Source organism: Salvelinus namaycush, chromosome 27 (genome assembly GCF_016432855.1).
Source record: "Salvelinus namaycush isolate Seneca chromosome 27, SaNama_1.0, whole genome shotgun sequence".
Lineage (NCBI taxonomy): Eukaryota > Metazoa > Chordata > Actinopteri > Salmoniformes > Salmonidae > Salvelinus > Salvelinus namaycush.
This window is the reverse complement of record NC_052333.1, coordinates 30,150,122-30,169,097: the sequence shown is the minus strand read 5'-3', so window position 1 is coordinate 30,169,097 and position 18,976 is coordinate 30,150,122. Positions and strand designations below refer to the sequence as shown.

The 18,976-nt window shown below is 43.5% G+C and overlaps 1 protein-coding gene across 2 annotated transcripts; it reads left to right on the top strand.

Annotated features, from left to right (window-relative positions):
* Window positions 1-13: 13 nt before the first annotated feature.
* LOC120022426 lies at window positions 14-15,002 on the top strand. Of its 2 annotated transcripts, XM_038966317.1 has the most exons (6): window positions 14-154; window positions 264-315; window positions 631-969; window positions 8,783-8,896; window positions 14,374-14,426; window positions 14,565-15,002. In XM_038966317.1, exons 2-6 carry the CDS (start codon window positions 282-284, stop codon window positions 14,694-14,696), a joined length of 672 nt encoding a protein of 223 aa, XP_038822245.1. In that variant the 5' UTR covers window positions 14-154; window positions 264-281; the 3' UTR covers window positions 14,697-15,002. The 2 variants fall into 2 exon arrangements, with proteins under 2 accessions (XP_038822245.1, XP_038822246.1); XM_038966318.1 differs by lacking the exon at window positions 14-154 and having other exon boundaries at window positions 195-315.
* Window positions 15,003-18,976: the final 3,974 nt, after the last annotated feature.

Below are 18,976 nucleotides of genomic sequence, written 5' to 3'. Positions count from 1 at the left end.
TATGGAAAGAATGTATTTACTAATTACAGAGTATTTCCATTTTAAGTATGGGGAACTTCGCAGGAAACACAACCTAAGCCTTGCAAGCTACATTGTCCAAAACCGCAGCTCAGCCTCAGACGCAAACAATGTCAAATGTGGTGGTCTTTCTCGGGTACATAAGCATTTCCCATTCAATGCATTACCATATACTGTACCATAGGCTTTCTCTTTAGTACATTCATTAGGGTTGTCTAGTGGTGAATAGACTGTCATCTTCACAGGTGAAATATCGTGCGATTATGGGGAAATGTGTCTACCTGATCATTTTCTTTTGTAAGTATATTGATGGATGGTGAGACTGACTGACTGATTGATTGATAGAAAGACAGACATGTAGGTAGTGATACTAGATAGATAGATAGATAGATAGCAGAGGACACTAGTGGACGGGGCTACACGAGGACGGGCTCATTGTAATGGCTGGAATGTAATTGACAGAACAGTGTCAATGTGGTTTCCATATGTTTGATACCATTTAATTTACTCCATTCCAGCCATTACAATGAGCACGTCCTCCTATAGTCTCCCACCAGCCGACACTGATAGTTTGCAAATGGGTTTAATAAACTATTAAATGTTCTTTTCTAGATGTTTCTGGACTACACTTTCTGTCCGCATCAACTGTGGTCCATTTTGTTCAGGCTGGACAAAATGCTTCCCTGTCATGCAACCTCACAAACAGTAAAGAAATAATCTGGTTCCAACTGCTCTCAGAGGAACTTGTTACCCTTATAACTGTTACCAGGCTATCACGTTTTCTAAATACTGCAGCAGTTAATGAGGAATACACGGGTCACTTTGACACAAAGGAAAACAACAGTTTGGAGATCATTGTGGTGACAGAAGCAGATTTGGGATTGTACTACTGTGCTGGTCGCTACGATGGGACAGTGCGATTTGGAAAAGGCATCCGTCTGACTTTTGCAGGTATGTTGTTGGTCATCATTATATTAGTCAAATATGTATTTGGCCCAGTCTAAGAAATGCATTAGCTTGTCTTTAGTGTACTGAATAGATACCTTTATAATGAAGTCTCAAAACCTTGCGTTACTTAGACAGAGGTCAGGTAACCAGGTGCATAGGGTATTCAGATATATAAATATGGTATGTATGTACTATATACTGAACACAAATATAAACACAACATGTAAAGTGTTGGTTTCATGAGCTGAAATAAAAGATCCCAGAAATTTTCCATACGCACAAAAAGCTTATTTCTCTCCCATTTTGTGCAGAAATTTGTTTACATCCCTCTTAGTGAGCATTTCTCCTTTGGCAAGACAATCCATCCACCTGACAGGTGTGGCATATCAAGAAGCTGATTAAAGATCATGATCATTACACAGGTGCACTTTGTGCTGAGGACAATAAAAGGCCACTCTAAAATGTGCAGTTTTGCCACACAACACAATGCCACGGATGTCTCAAGTTTTGAGGGAGTGTGAAATTGGCATGGTGACTGAAGGAAGGTCCACCAGAGCTGTTGCCAGAGAATGTAATGTTAATTTTTCTACCATAAGCTGCCTCCAACGTCACCTCACAACCTCAGACCACGTGTAACCACGCCAGCCCAGGACCTCCACATCCGGCTTCTTCACCTGCTGGATCGTCTGAGACCAGCCACCCGAACAGCTGATGAAACGGAGGAGTATTTCTGTCTGTAATAAAGCCGTTTTGTGGAGAAAAACTAATTCTGATTGACTAGGTCTGGCTCCCCGGTGGGTAGGCCTGGCTCCAAAGTGGTTGGGCCTATGCCCTCCCAAGTGGTTGCGACCCTGCACAGTCATGTGAAATCCATAGATTAGGGCCTAATACATTTATTTAATTTACTGATTTCCTAATATGAACTGTAACTCAGTAAAATCCTTTAAATTGTTGCATGTTGCGTTTATATTTGTGTTCAGTATATATTCAGATACCTGAATATGTGATTCCATATTACAATAACTTTTCAGGAAAATGTTTGGGATGTTATTCATCATACTGAAAGTGCCCTGTGCAGGTGACCATTATAGAATTAGAATTGGCCATATGGTCAAAAATAAAAAGTCGATGCTGTCCAGTGTTCCATGTAAGCTTTTCAAGAGAAAAATACTTTGATGTTAAACAGGTGCCACATGAGACCACACGGAGGACCAAAAAAAGACAGTTGACCTTGTGGGTAACATACAGTGCATTCTGAAAGTATTCAGACCGCTTGACTTTTTCCACATTTTGTTACGTTACAGCCTTATTCTAAAATGGATTAAATACATTTTTCCCTCATCAAGCTACATACAATACCCCATAATGACAAGTCGAAAACCACCTGTGGTAAATTCAATTGATTGGAAATGATTTGTAAAGGCACACACCTGTCTATATAAGGTCACACAGTTGACAGTGCATGTCAGAGCAAAAACCAAGCCCTGAGTTCGAACGAATTGTCCAAAGAGTTCTGAGACAGGATTTTGTCGAGGCACAGATCTGGGGAAGGGTACCAAAACAATTCTGCAGCATTGAAGGTCCCCAAGTACACAGTGGCCTCCATCATTCTTAAAGGGAAGAAGTTTGGAACCACCAAGACTCTTCCTAGAGCCGACTGCCCAGCCAATCTAAGCAATCGGGGGAGAAAGGCCTTGGTCAGGGAGGTGACCAAGAACCCGATGGTCACTCTGACAGAGCTCCAGAGTTCCTATGTGGAGATGGGGGAACCTTCCAGAAGGACAACCATCTCTGCAGCACTCTACCAATCAGGCCTTTATGGTAGAGTGGCCAGATGGAAGCCACTCCTCAGTAAAAGGCACATGATAGCTCGCTTGGAGTTTGCCAAAAGGCACCTAAAGACTCAGACCATGAGAAACACGATTCTCTGGTCTGATGAAACCAAGATTGAACTCTTTGGCCTGAATGCCAAGCATCACGCCTGGAGGAAACTTGGCACCATCCCTACGGTAAAGCATGGTGGTGGCAGCATCATGCTGTGGGGATGTTTTTCAGCAGCAGGGACTGGAAGACTAGTCAGGATCGAGGGAAAGATGAACGGAGCAAAGTACAGAGAGATCCTTGATGAGAACCTGCTCCAGAGCTCTCAGGACCTCAGACTGGGGCTAAGGCTCACCTTCCAACAGGACAACAAACCGAAGCACATAGCCAAGACAATGCAGGAGTGACTTTGTGACAAGTCTCTGAATGTCCTTGAGTGGCCCAGCCATAGCCTGGACTTGAACCTGATCTCTGGGGAGACCTGAAAATAGCTGTGCAGCGACGCTCCCCATCCAACCTGACAGAGCTTGAGAGGATCTGCAGAAAATGATGGGAGAAACTCCCCAAATACAGGTGTGCCAAGCTTGTAGCGTCATACTCAAGAAGACTCAAGGCTGTAATCACTGCCAAAGGTGCTTCAAACAAAGTACTGAGTAAAGGTCTGAATACTTCTGTAAATGTGATATTTCAGTTTTTTATTCTTTACACATTTGTAAATGTAAATTGCTTTGTCATTATGGGGTATTGTGTGTAGATGTACTAACAAAAAAGTAACATTTTTTTAACTAGGCAAGTCAGATTGATCAGGGGGAAAAACAATTCAATCAATTTTAGAATAAGGCTGTAACGTAACAAAATGTGTAAAAATTAAAGAGGTCGTTACCCCAGAAATTGTTAGCCCAGAAAACCTTAAGTGTTATTACATACAGCCGGGAAGAACTATTGGATATCAGAGAGACGTCAACTTACCAGCACAACCAGCACTACGACCAGGAATACAACTTTTCCAAAGCAGATCCTTTGTCTGCACCTCCCAGGGCATTTGAACTGATTCCAGAGGCCGACCCAAAACAACGTCGCCGGAGAAGAGGGAGCCGAAGCGGTCTTCTAGTGAGCCTTTGGAGGCGCGCACACCACCCACCGCTTCCGAGTATATTACTCGCTAATGTCCAGTCCCTAGTTAACAAAGTCGACGAAATCAGGGCAAGAGTTGCTTTCACAGAGACATGGCTAGCTGGGATATGCTGTCGGAGTCGGTACAGCCAACAGGATTTTCAGTGCATCACGCCGACAGGAATAAACATCTCTCCGGTAAGAAGAAGGGCAGGGGTGTATGTTTCATGATTAACGACTCGTGGTGTAATCTTAAACAACATACAGGAACTCAAGTCCTTTTGTTCACCCCACCTAGAATTCCAGACAATCATGGATTACAAACAGAACACCAGCCCCATCGCGGACATTGACATCCTGCTTCCAGACAAACTAAACACCTTCTTTGCCCACTTTGAGGACAATACAGTGCCACTGACGCGGCCCACTACCAAAGACTGTGTGCTCTCCTCCGTGGCCAACGTGAGTAAAACATTTAAACGTGTTAACCCTCGCAATGCCTCAGAGCATGCGCAGACCAGCTGGTGTGTTTACGGACATATTCAATCAATCCCTATCCCAGTCTGCTGTCCCCACATGCTTCAAGATGGCCACCATTGTTCCTGTTCCCAAGAAAGCAAAGGTAACTGAACTAAATGACTATTGCCCCGTAGCACTCACTTTTGTCATCATGAAGTGCTTTGAGAGACTAGTCAAGGATCATATCACCTCCACCCTACCTGTCACCCTAGACCCACTTCAATTTGCTTACCGCCCCAATAGGTCCACAGACGATGCAATCGCCATCACACTGCACACTGGCCTATCCCATCTGGACAAGAGGAATACCTATGTAAGAATGCTGTTCATTGACTACAGCTCAGCATTCAACACCATAGTACCCTCCAAACTCATCATTAAGCTTGAGACCCTGGGTCTCGACCCCGCCCTGTGCAACTGGGTACTGGACTTCCTGACGGGCCGCCCCCAGGTGGTGAAGGTAGGAAACAACATCTCCACTCCGCTGATCCTCAACACTAGGGCCCCACAAGGGTGCGTTCTCAGCTCCCTCCTGTACTCCCTGTTCAACCACGACTGCGTGGCCATGCACGCCTCCAACTCAATCATCAAGTTTGCAGACGACACAACAGTGGTAGACTTGATTACCAACAACTGCGAGACAGCCTACAGGGAGGAGGGGAAGGCTCTCGGAATGTGGTGTCAGGAAAATAACCTCCCACTCAATGTCAGCAAGACATTGCCTGCATCCGTAATGGGTCAGCGGTCAAACGACCTCCACTCATCACTGTCAAACGCTCCCTGAAACACTTCAGCGAGCAGGCCTTTCTAATCGACCTGGCCGAGGTATCCTGGAAGGATATTGATCTCATCCCGTCAGTAGAGGATGCCTGGATATTTTTTTTAAATGCCTTCCTCACCATCTTGAATAAGCATGCCCCATTCAAGAAATTTAGAACCAGGAACAGATATAGCCCTTGGTTCTCTCCTGACCTGACTGCCCTTAACCAACAGAAAAACATCCTATGGCGTTCTGCATTAGCATCGAACAGCCCCCGTGATATGCAACTTTTCAGGGAAGCTAGAAACCAATATACACAGGCAGTTAGAAAAGCCAAGGCTAGCTTTTTCAAGCAGAAATTTGCTTCCTGCAACACAAATTCAAAAAAGTTCTGGGACACTGTAAAGTCCATGGAGAATAAGAACACCTCCTCCCAGCTTCCAACTGCACTGAAGATAGGAAACACTGTCACCACCGACAAATCCACTATAATTGAGAATTTCAATAAGCATTTTTCTACGGCTGGCCATGCTTTCCACCTGGCTACCCCTACCCCGGTCAACAGCACTGCCCTCCCCTCTGCTACTCGCCCAAGCCTTCCCCATTTCTCTTTCTCCCAAATACAGTCAGCTGATGTTCTGAAAGAGCTGCAAAATCTGGACCCTTACAAATCAGCCGGGCTAGATAATCTGGACCCTTTCTTTCTAAAACTATCTGCTGAAATTGTTGCCACCCCTATTACTAGCCTTTTCAACCTCTCTTTCGTGTCGTCTGAGATTCCCAAAGATTGGAAAGCAGCTGCGGTTATCCCCCTCTTCAAAGGGGGGGACATTCTTGACCCTAACAGCTACAGACCTATATCTATCCTACCCTGCCTTTCTAAGGTCTTCGAAAGCCAAGTCAACAAACAGATTACCGACCATTTCGAATCCCACCATACCTTCTCCGCTATGCAATCTGGTTTCAGAGCTGGTCATGGGTGCACCTCAGCCACGCTCAAGGTCATAAACGATATCTTAACCGCCATCGATAGGAAACAATACTGTGCAGCCGTATTCATTGACCTGGCCAAGGCTTTTGACTCTGTCAATCACCACATCCTCATCGGCAGACTCGACAGCCTTGGTTTCTCTAATGATTGCCTCGCCTGGTTCACCAACTACTTCTCTGATCGAGTTCAGTGTGTCAAATCGGAGGGTCTGTTGTCCGGGCCTCTGGCAGTCTCTATGGGGGTGCCACAGGGTTCAATTCTTGGACCGACTCTCTTCTCTGTATACATCAATGATGTCGCTCTTGCTGCTGGTGATTCTCTGATCCACCTCTACGCAGACGACACTATTCTGTATACTTCTGGCCCTTCTTTTGACACTGTGTTAACAACCCTCCAGGCGAGCTTCAATGCCATACAACTCTCCTTCCGTGGCCTCCAATTGCTCTTAAATACAAGTAAAACTAAATGCATGCTCTTCAACCGATCGCTGCCTGCACCTGCACCTGCCCGCCTGTCCAACATCACTACTCTGGACGGCTCTGACTTAGAATATGTGGACAACTACAAATACCTAGGTGTCTGGTTAGACTGTAAACTCTCCTTCCAGACTCACATCAAACATCTCCAATCCAAAGTTAAATCTAGAATTGGCTTCCTATTCCGCAACAAAGCATCCTTCACTCATGCTGCCAAACATACCCTTGTAAAACTGACCATCCTACCAATCCTCGACTTCGGTGATGTCATTTACAAAATAGCCTCCAAAACCCTACTCAATAATTTGGATGCAGTCTATCACAGTGCCATCCGTTTTGTCACCAAAGCCCCATATACTACCCACCACTGCGACCTGTACACTCTCGTTGGCTGGCCCTCGCTTCATACTCGTCGCCAAACCCACTGGCTCCAGGTCATCTACAAGACCCTGCTAGGTAAAGTCCCCCCTTATCTCAGCTTGCTGGTCACCATAGCAGCACCTACCTGTAGCACGTGCTCCAGCAGGTATATCTCTCTGGTCACCCCCAAAACCAATTCTTCCTTTGGCCGCCTCTCCTTCCAGTTCTCTGCTGCCAATGACTGGAACGAACTACAAAAATCTCTGAAACTGGAAACACTTATCTCCCTCACTAGCTTTAAGCACCAGCTGTCAGAGCAGCTCATAGATTACTGCACCTGTACATAGCCCATCTATAATTTAGCCCAAACAACTACCTCTTTACCTACTGTATTTATTTATTTATTTTGCTCCTTTGCACCCCATTATTTCTATCTCTACTTTACACTTTCTTCCACTGCAAACCAACCATTCCAGTGTTTTTTTATTTTTTATTTTATTTTTTATTTATTATTGTTGTTTTTTTTATTTGTTTTTTTACTTGCTATATTGTATTTACTTCGCCACCATGGCCTTTTTATATTTTTATTTATTTATATATATATTTTGTTTGCCTTCACCTCCCTTATCTCACCTCACTTGCTCACATTGTATATAGACTTATTTTTCACTGTATTATTGACTGTATGTTTGTTTTACTCCATGTGTAACTATGTGTTGTTGTATGTGTCGAACTGCTTTGCTTTATCTTGGCCAGGTCGCAATTGTAAATGAGAACGTGTTCTCAATTTGCCTACCTGGTTAAATAAAGGTTAAATAAAAAAAATAAAAAAAGACAAAAGAGATGATCATGGACTTCAGGAAACAGCAAAGGGAGCACCCCCCTATCCACATCGACAGTGGCAGTGGAGAAGGTGGAAAGTTTTAAGTTCCTCGGTGTACATATCACCGACAAACTGAAATGGTCCACCCACACAGACAGTGTGGTGAAGAAGGCGCAACACCGCCTCTTCAACCTCAGGAGGCTGAATAAATGTGGCTTGTCATCGAAAACGCTCACTAACGTTTACAGGTGCACAATTGAGAGCATCCTGTCGGGCTGTATCACCGCCTAGTATGGCAACTGCACCACCCACAACCACAGGGCTCTCCAGAGGGTGGTGAGGTCTGCACAACATATCACCAGGGCAAACTACCTGCCCTCCAGGACACCTACAACACCCGATGTTAGAGGAAGGCAAAAAAGATCATCGAGGACAATAACCACCCGAGCCACTGCCTGTTCAACCCGCTTCTATCCAGAAGGCGAGGTCAGGATGCCTACTTACAGACTTGATATCATTGGCCACTTTAATAAATGGAACACTAGTCACTTTAATAACGCCTCTGTAAGAATGTTTACATATCTCGCATTACTCATCTCACATGTATATACTGTATACTGTATCCTACACTATCTATCGCATCTTAGCCGCTCTGTCACTGCTCATCCATATATTTTTATATTTATATATTCTTATCCCATTCCTTTACTAGATTGTGTGTATTGGGTTTTGTTGTGGAATTGTTGATATTACTGTTGCACTTTCAGATCTAGAAGCATAAGCATTTCGCTACACTCGCAATAACATCTGCTAACCATGTGTATGTGACCAATAAAATTTGATTTGATTTTGATTTGATTTGTTTGAGGTTTCTGTTTCTGCTCAGCTATCCTCCCACAGCAACCCAAGCCCTGGGCTGGTGTGTGGTAACCGCTGTGTGGTTTGTGTTCCAGACGCAGAGGTGGCAGAGAGGGAATTGGTGTCGTGTTGGACTCTCCTGGCCTGTGTTGCCCCAGTCTCAGTTTTGTTTGGCACCCTCTGTCTCTTTGGACTCTGTTTCCAGTCAGGTGAGCTTGCCGCAATTCCTTGGCTTGCCGCCCTATATTTATAGAGGAAAGTTTTCACTTATTTCTCATCAGTGCATCAAACAGAAGCATATGTTATTGCTGCCAAAGGAGGGTCAACCAGTTATTAAATCCAAGGGTTCAAATACTTTCCCCACCCTGCACTGTGAATGTTTACACGGTGTGTTCAATAAAGACATGAAAATGTATAATTGTTTGTGTTATTAGTTTAAGCAGACTGTGTTTGTCTATTGTTGTGACCTAGATGAAGATCAGATCAAATTTTATGACCAATTTATGCTTTAAGGGTTCACATACTTTTTCTTACCACTGTATATTATTTTAGAGAAAGAGATTTTGTTTAGCAAGTAATACCAAAATTCTTAAAAAGACAGTAGTCAAAATGATTGGCACCCCTGTTTTCAGTACTCCATCACCCTCCCCTTGTGAGGATAACGACACTGAGCCTTTTTCTAAAATATTTATCCGATTGGAGAACACATCGGGAGGAATCTTGGACCATTCCTCCATACAGAATCTTTCCAGATCCTTGATATCCTTCGTCTGCGCTTATGGACTGCCCTCTTCAATTAAAATCACAGGTTTTCAATGGGGTTCAAGTCCGGAGACTGAGATGGCCATGGAAAAATGTTGATTTGTGGTCAATTAACCATTTCTTTGAGGATTTTGATGTGTGCTTGGGGTTATTGTCCTGCTGGAAGATCCACTTGCAGCCAAGTGTCAGCCTCCTGGCAGAGGCAACCAAGTTTTTGGCTAAAATGTCCTGGTACTTGGTAAAGGTTATGATGCCGTTGACCTTAACCTAACGCGAAGCCAGCGCCATTTGGACTTATAACCCCTTTAAAACATCATCTGAACTAGAGAGGTCTGGATACCATTGGATAAGTCTATTTCTTTTGCATCCGTTGGTACCAACCATTAGTCTGTGTGATTTACGGGGGCTGAGCTAGATCGGTGTTTGTGAGACAATGGCGGATCCCGAAGGGGTTCGGGGCCGGGTCTTTTTACAAAAACGTCTATATAGTCAGAATGGTTTGGGCTAGAAACTATTAAAAGCTCTCTGATATCTGCTATGTTTTGCTCTATGACGTTCACAAGCTTCACAAGAGTCGTTAGAAGGTAAGGGTTTCTTCTAGATGGAAGATCATAGGAAATACAAGGCCATAGTGTCTATAATACTGTAATAAGCTCACATAGGTGCTGTCACAAACCCCAACCTTCACACAGTTCTGACTGAGTAGTTGGATATTTATTTACCACTGAGCAAACCATTTCTGTACTTACAGCATTTATATAAATATATTTTTTATCAGGTTTTTGCTTTGGCTGACCAATTTTTTTAAATTGACATTTCTCGGGTCAGCCCGTCAAGAGGTCCAGGATCCAGTTGCAGAGGGAGGTGTTTAGTCCCAGGGTCCTTAGCTTAGTGATGAGCTGTAGTCAATGAACAGCATTCTCAAGTAGGTGTTCCTTTTGTCCAGGTGGGAAAGGGCAGCGTGGAGTGCAACTGAGATTGCGTCATCTGTGGATCTGATGGGGCGGTATGCAAACTGGAGTGGGTCTAGGGTCTGCCATTCTCCTTCGACCTCTCTCATCAAAGAGCTGTTTTTGCCCACAGGACTGCCGCTGACTGGATGTTTTTGTTTCTTGCACCATTCTCATTTAACCTTAGACACGGTCATGCGTGAAAAGCCCAGGAGGGCGGCCGTTTCTAAGATACTGGATCTGTCGTGCCTGGCACCAACAATCATACCACGCTCAAAGTCGCTTAGGTCACTTGTTTTGCCCATTCTAACATTCAAATGAACAGTAACTGAATGCCTCGATTCCTGTATGCCTGCTTTATATAGCAAGCCACGGCCATGTGACTCACTGTCTGTAGGAGCAATCCATTCTCGTGAATGGGTGGTGTACCTAATAAACTGTCCGGTGATTATAGACTGGATATACACAAGTGTACAAAACATTATGAACACCTGCTCTTTCCATGACATACTGATCAGGTGAATCCAGATGAAAACAATCCCTTATTGATGTCACTTGTTAAATACACTTCAATCAGTGCTGATGAAGGGGAGGAGACAGGTTAAGTAAGGATTTCTAAGCCTTGAGACATGAATTGTGTATATGTGTCATTCAGAGAGTGAATGGGCATGACAAAACGATTTAAGTGCCTTTGAACGTGGTATGGTAGTACGTGCCAGGCACACCAGTTTGTGTCAAGAACTGCAACGCCGCTGGGTTTTTCCACATTCAAGAGTTTGCCGTGTGTATCAAGCATTGGACACCTCTCAAAGGACATCCAGTCATTTTGACACAACTAAAAGAAATAAAAGATCCCAGAAATTTTCCATGTGCACAAAATGCTTATTTCTCTCAAATTTTGTGCACAAATTTGTTAAGATCCCTGTTTGTGACCATTTCTCCTTCGCCAATATAATCCATCCACCTGACAGGTGTGGCATATCCAGGAGCTGATTAAACAGCATGTTTTGTCACACAACACAATGCCAGAGATGTCTCAAGTTTTGAAGAAGCGTGCAATTGGCATGCTGACTGAAGGAATGTCCACCAGAGCTCTTGCCAGATAATTGAATGTTAATTTCTCTACCATAAGCTGCCTATAACAACGTTTTAGAGAATGTGGCAGTATGTCCAACTGGCCTCACAACCTCAGATCACTTGTAACTACGCCAGACCAGTGTCTCCACATCCGGCTTCTTCACCTGCGAGAGCGTCTGAGACCAGCCACCGGACAACTGATGAAACTGTGGTTTGCACAACTGAAGAATATCTGCACAACTGTCAGAAACCGTCTCAGGGAAGTTCATCTCCGTGCTCACCAGAGTCTTGACCTGACTGCAGGTAACCAACGTCAGTGTGCATATGCTCACCTTCGATGTCCACTAGCACGCTGGAGAAGTTTAATCTTCAAGGATGAACCCCGGTTTGGGCAGGCATAAGCTACGGACAACGAACACAATTGCATTTTATCGATGGCAATTTGAATCCACAGGGATGCCGTGATGAGATCCTGAGGCCCATTGTCATGCCATTCATCCGCTGCCATCACCTCATGTTTCAGCATGATAGTGCACGGCCCCATGTCGCAAAGATCTCTACACAATTCCTGGAAGCTGAAAATGTCCCAGTTCTTCCATGACATGCATACTCACCAGACCTGTCACCCATTGAGCTTGTTTGGGATGCTCTGGATCGGTGTGTATGACAGTGTGTTCCAGTACCCGCCAATTTCCAACCTTCGCCCAGCCATTTAAGAGGAGTGGGACAACATTCGAAAGGCCACAATTAATAGCCTGATCAACTCTATGTGAAGGCAATTGTGGCTAGTGGGGGTCTACTTTGATATTGTTGCGTTTATATTTTTGTTCAGTGTAGATTAATGATAAAGACACTAACAAACTATCATGAGGTTAATTGTTCATATAAGTCAACAAATGGAAAAGGTATACCACAAGAATACCACTAGGCAGCATTGTCCAATATTGGTGCTGTATAGATGCTGTGACTACAGCTTTTCAATTGTGAAGTTATATGTACTTAAAAAGCACACTTTTACCAAAATAACTGGTTTAAAAAATGTGGTTAGATAAGGTGGGGTCACTGGAAATAAAGTATAATGTAAATAAAAAATGCACTCTTCTTTTAGGTAATTTTATTACCCTTGAACACACATCAATAATAATAGCCTATCAGGTAAAGGCTATATTTACACTGGAAAAAAACGAAATCTTATGCTAATCCTATGACTACAATAAATAAACCTGGTTACTTAGTTGATATAGAAATGTACAGTATTGATCTGATGATACATCTCATTTTCTGATCAACCTATTTACTTATCTTTCAAACATTGTCTTAATGGATTACAACACTTCCTTAAGCAGCAGACCATAAGGGTGGGTGGAGTTTTCCACAATAGCTCTCTCTTGAACCGGAGATGATTCCTCAGGCACATAGACCAGCCAGTAACTCTCTCTCCTTTTCTGGGGGTTGATCCTATTCTGTAGCACCACCTTGTAGGTTTTGTTATCTACTTTGGACGTGAATGTCTGGGAGAACTACTCAGCTATGTTAATGTCCGGTGTTGAGTAGACTCCTCTTCCTAAAGTAGCACCAGCTCATCATTCCTGATGATGCCCTGGGATCCGTCCATAGCAGGTCTGTAGAAGGACACTGGCCAGTCCTCGTCTCCGGTCCCCAACCATACATCTCTATCCCTGTATTTGTTAAAAACCTTCAGGGCAATGCGGTTCCAGCCACAGGGTCTGACGTACAGCTCCTTTCCCCTGAGTAAACACTGTTTCCCCATCCTTAACATTTGTAAAGTCGTAGTCATACCGAGAATCAAGGAACTCATTCACGTTCACAGAAACAGTGATTTGTGGAATGGAAAAGCATCTGGTAAAGCTAAGGCGCGTGGTAAAGAAAATGTCCCCAAACTTGGGTATTCCAGCTCTGGAAGGCCCTCTTGTGAGTTGAACTCCTTTAGTGCGACAACATTGACAAAGTCCGTGGTGTTAGTGAAAGTGTTCCCGTGGTGTTAGTGAAAGTGTTCCCGTGGTGTTAGTGAAAGTGTTCCCGTGGTGTTAGTGAAAGTGTTCCCGTGGTGTTAGTGAAAGTGTTCCCGTGGTGGCTGATTCCACCTTGCAACCCGAGACAGTAGACAGAGCCTCCAAGATGAGATTTACGTTTGGCATAGTGAGAGCAAGAAGGCAGAAAAACTCATAAATCTGAATGAAAAAATCCTTCCCCGTGTGTGATAAGCACAATGGTGTCTGCTCTTGTACTTTCTATACATAGACTGTGCTGTGGAGTGTCATTTTAACTTTACATTCACTTTCTGCTGCAGTGACAAGAAAAGCAAGTAAGATAGTGTATTGTAAACATAGAGAGATAATGTACAAATCTTGGTAATCCCCATTCTTGCTTTGGTTGAATGGTAAATGTAAACACAATCAAACAGTTAATACTTTGAACGTATCTCAAGTTTGACAAGTTTACTTAAAGAGACATTATACTCCAAAACCAAAGTTAGTCTTTTGCAAATCTGCAGTTGATTCATACATTTTTTTACTTTCAAAAGTAATAATATGTAGCCATTGATTATTGAAGAATATCACTTATAAATGCCTCATGAGCTTAGTTCAACTGTCATACCCCATCAAAACCCCAAATATAAGATTGTTTTACTCCAATGTTTGTAAACACTGTAATTGTAAACAAACACTGTATATCCTCAAAACATGATTAAAACTATAATTTGATCTCATGGATGGTCAGTCCTTGCATTCGTAGTTCTGTCTATGAATTTGAGAGTGGTTCCATCTCTCCAGACCGACTGCTCAGCTGTTTACCAAAGCAGTGGTGGGCGAAGCTTTTTGTAATTGTTTGAACTGCAGATTGCCCCTTTAAAACTAAATTGTTCCCTCTTTCAGGTAAATCAAAATGTTTGTGCAACACCTGTGTGAACAGGAAATCAAGTCTCAAGGTAAAAGTACTTCTGTAAATGATTGAAGTCATAATAGTTAGGACTAAACCTTATCTAACTGTAAATGTACACCTGACAGGTTTGGATGGCATGATGTTAATATTTCATCTCTAATCATGATAAATATGTTTTTCATAGGAAGTGGATCTGCACTATGCCAGTCTGAAGCACATTGGTAATGCCCGCCCCACTGCTCAGGGAGTGCCAGGATTGGCCGAGGGGGATGTCACCTATGCAACAGTGGCCCAATGTGTTCATACAGGCACATGATACATCACATGTACTTCTGACATGGTTCTTTGAATATCCATTCTTGATGGAAATAAGATTGTATTTTGATTCGTGCATGTATGTGTGTTTCTGTAAATAATGAAAAGGCTAATGTAATAATTATTGTTAATGTTCTCCAAAGAATCTCAATAAAAACATTTAAGGCAACAGGATATAGAATTAGTTGGATAAAATAATAATATCTTGAAAGACGCAAATAAATGTACTATATTATTAAAGATCAACCTTTGTAAAATGTAGTCGTATTGTAATACAAACAAAAAAAAGACTAACGGTCTGTTAAGGAGTCAATCCGTCAAATCAATGTGTTATTCTCTTCAAACCCTGGAATGCTGGTCTAGCAGTGACTACAGCGGAGTAGATGACGTGATGCTGGTCTCCCTGTACCCTCGATCTTTCCCTCCAGTTCTGCCGACCCAGAGATGCAAACTGAACCTCACTGTCTTCCACATGAGAAGGGCCCTGAGACACAGACATTCATTTCAGCAATGCTTTCAGTTAGCAGTGAGATGTATTCATTTGTACTCACTTCTTCCCCATCACCCTGTGTGATCTCAGACCTTATAAGACAAAATATGAAACAATCACTTGTTTACAATGAGAGCAATACTTGTTGGGAGAACGCACACGTTTCATACAAACCCTACTTTTGGGACTTTTTGGGAGCAAACAATTAGACAGTGTTCTTTACCTAGATTTGACAAGCACCTCGTCTGGAGCTCCTTCCTGCTTGTGTCCTGTCACTATAGGAAATAAGGTGATCATATCACATGTTTGTAAAAAGGTTGTTGCATGACCACATAGGCCAATGTAATAGCGTTATATGGACCTAAAGGCTTGTACAAACAAGATCAGAGGCATATAATGTAACAATATAGTTTTTAGACATTTTTACCTGTACTGCAATTCTTTCTTCCTGTTCAGTCTGTCTATCAGCAAAAAGGCCCATCATTCCAGCCAAAAGGACCATGAAGCATAGTCCAACGACAGCTATCATCACCACAACTGAAAGACAAAAGCACAGTTCAACACGTGAAAATGTCACCTGTATTAAAGATAGCAGGACGAAAGTTGATGCTCTCTGTAGTAAGCACAGCATGGAGGGTTGCTAATGGCAACCATAAAGCTGGGTGGCACTCATGTTCTTGTTTTTCAAGATCCTCAATTTTGACCAACACACACTGCCATTTTAGTTTCACCACAGAGAGCAACAACAAAGATTTGAAATCATTTTCATTCAGTCTAATTTGTGTCTGAATGTCCGTGGACAACCTACCATTTGTAGGTCCTTATCTCTCCCAACAACATCTGAAAATATATGGTGAAGAATATAGGTCATGGAATTTACAATCACAGTGTTACTTTCATACTTGTAATAAGAATTGCATAGTGTTGCTGTGTGTTACCTGTTTTCATAACAGCAGTGAAACTCTGGATTTTGAGGTGATCTGGGATTGCAAAAATAAATAAATAATCAAGTCAGGCATAAGCATGGCATTTTAAATGACAGGGGAATGGGATTAGAGGGGTCTCTAAAGTGTGGTTCCCCCAATGCGTTCTCTCACTGATTTTCCTAGGAAGTGATGAAGTTGATTGTTGAGCCTGATCTTTTAATTAAATGAAAATGTCACTGTTAAAATAAAACACGGACAATTAAATAGATAAAATGCTATTTGGAAAGCTCTACATGTCAACACTGTTACTTTAGCTGCCGTTTCCCCATTACACAGGTACACTCCAGAGTCCCCTGGCTGCAGATTGAGGTTCTGCATGGCTCCATCTTCATCAAATGAAAACCTGTTCAGTGGGTCCTCCCTCTCCCCTTTCCTGTTTCGCATGATTATCTTTCTTGAAGAACCACCTCTTCTTGGCTTTTCTAGATACAGTACAGGGCAGCAATAGGGTTCTGCCAGCAGAAACAGCACATTTTTGGCCTGTGGGAAGACATTTATGAAATGATTGTAACAAGATGCAGAAATGTTACAGACAATGACAGGAATATGCTCATTAGACCAAAAAAATATGTTTCAGCTAATTTCCTTAAAAATGTTTACTTATATTCTTCCATCACTCCAATGGCAGAGCAATTTCATTGGTGGTTGTCCACTTGTTCTGCTTGAAATTGATAATTGGTTCAACCATTATTGATCGTCCAGTCAGTGGTCCATTTTCAGCTCTCATCATCAAGGACGGCAACCAATATATTTATTAAAAACATATTCATTATTCTAGAGGGGTGGTCAGATAAGCGTTTAATTTCACACACTGTAGCCTCCTGTCCTCATACCTCTCAGTACCTCCACGTCTGCCACTAGCTGGTCGTTGCAGTGGTAGGCCCCAGAGTCGGAGGGCTCCAGCTCTTCTATAACCAGAGAGTCATCAGGCTGGGGGTCATATTTCTGGTGGTTCCGGTAAGCAACCGACTGGCTTCGTTTGACGACTATGATCCCGTTGACCTCGTGTCTCCACTGTAAGTCAACGGCGCCACTGCAGGCCAGGTACAGACGATGATCCTCAGTTACCGAGACTCTTCTCACTGAGGGCAGACATAGCAGGCGTGAATTGAGTTTAGTCTAACTAGAATAAACTGGACTAACTGATAGTGGGACATATAGAAATCGTTTTGGCAAGTTTGTCAACCCTTCTGAGCATGTCTGATTTGTGTCAGAGCTAATTTATTCAGAATCAAAATGTGGGGTAATGTGTTGGATCAGGTTTTTTTTCTGAGAGCCTGTCTTGTCATAAGCCTGTGCCATCACCTGAGAGTGCAGTCTGCTTCCACAGTGGCTGTATGTATGAGAATATCAATTTTTGTCTACAACTGCATGCAAGGCTGTGTGTCCCTCATATCTTCCTGAGTCAATTTAGGTCCTGCTTCCTGTGTGATCCACTATTCCTCTTTATCTAAAGCGAACATGGTATATCCTTAGAGTGGGAATACAATTCGCCTGCTTCAAGGAAGCTGAGGTGTGTGTTTTTCCCAAGACACAAAACCATTCAAACAAACACAGGTAATAGGGTGATAATACACTGCTAAAAAAAATAAAGGGAACACTAAAATAACACATCCTAGATCTGAATGAATGAAATATTCTTATTAAATACTTTTTTCTTTACATAGTTGAATGTGCTGACAACAAAATCACACAAAAATTATCAATGGAAATCAAATTTATCAACCCATGGAGGTCTGGATTTGGAGTCACACTCAAAATTAAAGTGGAAAACCACACTACAGGCTGATCCAACTTTGATGTAATGTCCTTAAAACAAGTCAAAATGAGGCTCAGTAGTGTGTGTGGCCTCCACGTGCCTGTATGACCTCCCTACAACGCCTGGGCATGCTCCTGATGAGGTGGCGGATGGTCTCCTGAGGGATCTCCTCCCAGACCTGGACTAAAGCATCCGCCAACTCCTGGACAGTCTGTGGTGCAACGTGGCATTGGTGGATGGAGCGAGACATGATGTCCCAGATGTGCTCAATTGGATTCAGGTCTGGGGAACGGGCGGGCCAGTCCATAGCATCAATGCCTTCCTCTTGCAGGAACTGCTGACACACTCCAGCCACATGAGGTCTAGCATTGTCTTGCATTAAGAGGAACCCAGGGCCAACCGCACCAGCATATGGTCTCACAAGGGGTCTGAGGATCTCATCTCGGTACCTAATGGCAGTCAGGCTACCTCTGGCGAGCACATGGAGGGCTGTGCGGCCCCCCAAAGAAATGCCACCCCACACCATGACTGACCCACCGCCAAACCGGTCATGCTGGAGGATGTTGCAGGCAGCAGAACGTTCTCCACGGCGTCTCCAGACTCTGTCACGTCTGTCACATGTGCTCAGTGTGAACCTGCTTTCATCTGTGAAGAGCACAGGGCGCCAGTGGCGAATTTGCCAATCTTGGTGTTCTCTGGCAAATGCCAAACGTCCTGCTCGGTGTTGGGCTGTAAGCACAACCCCCACCTGTGGACGTCGGGCCCTCATACCACCCTCATGGAGTCTGTTTCTGACCGTTTGAGCAGACACATGCACATTTGTGGCCTGCTGGAGGTCATTTTGCAGGGCTCTGGCAGTGCTCCTCCTGCTCCTCCTTGCACAAAGGCGGAGGTAGCAGTCCTGCTGCTGGGTTGTTGCCCTCCCTACGGCCTCCTCCACGTCTCCTGATGTACTGGCCTGTCTCCTGGTAGCGCCTCCATGCTCTGGACACTACGCTGACAGACACAGCAAACCTTCTTGTCACAGCTCGCATTGATGTGCCATC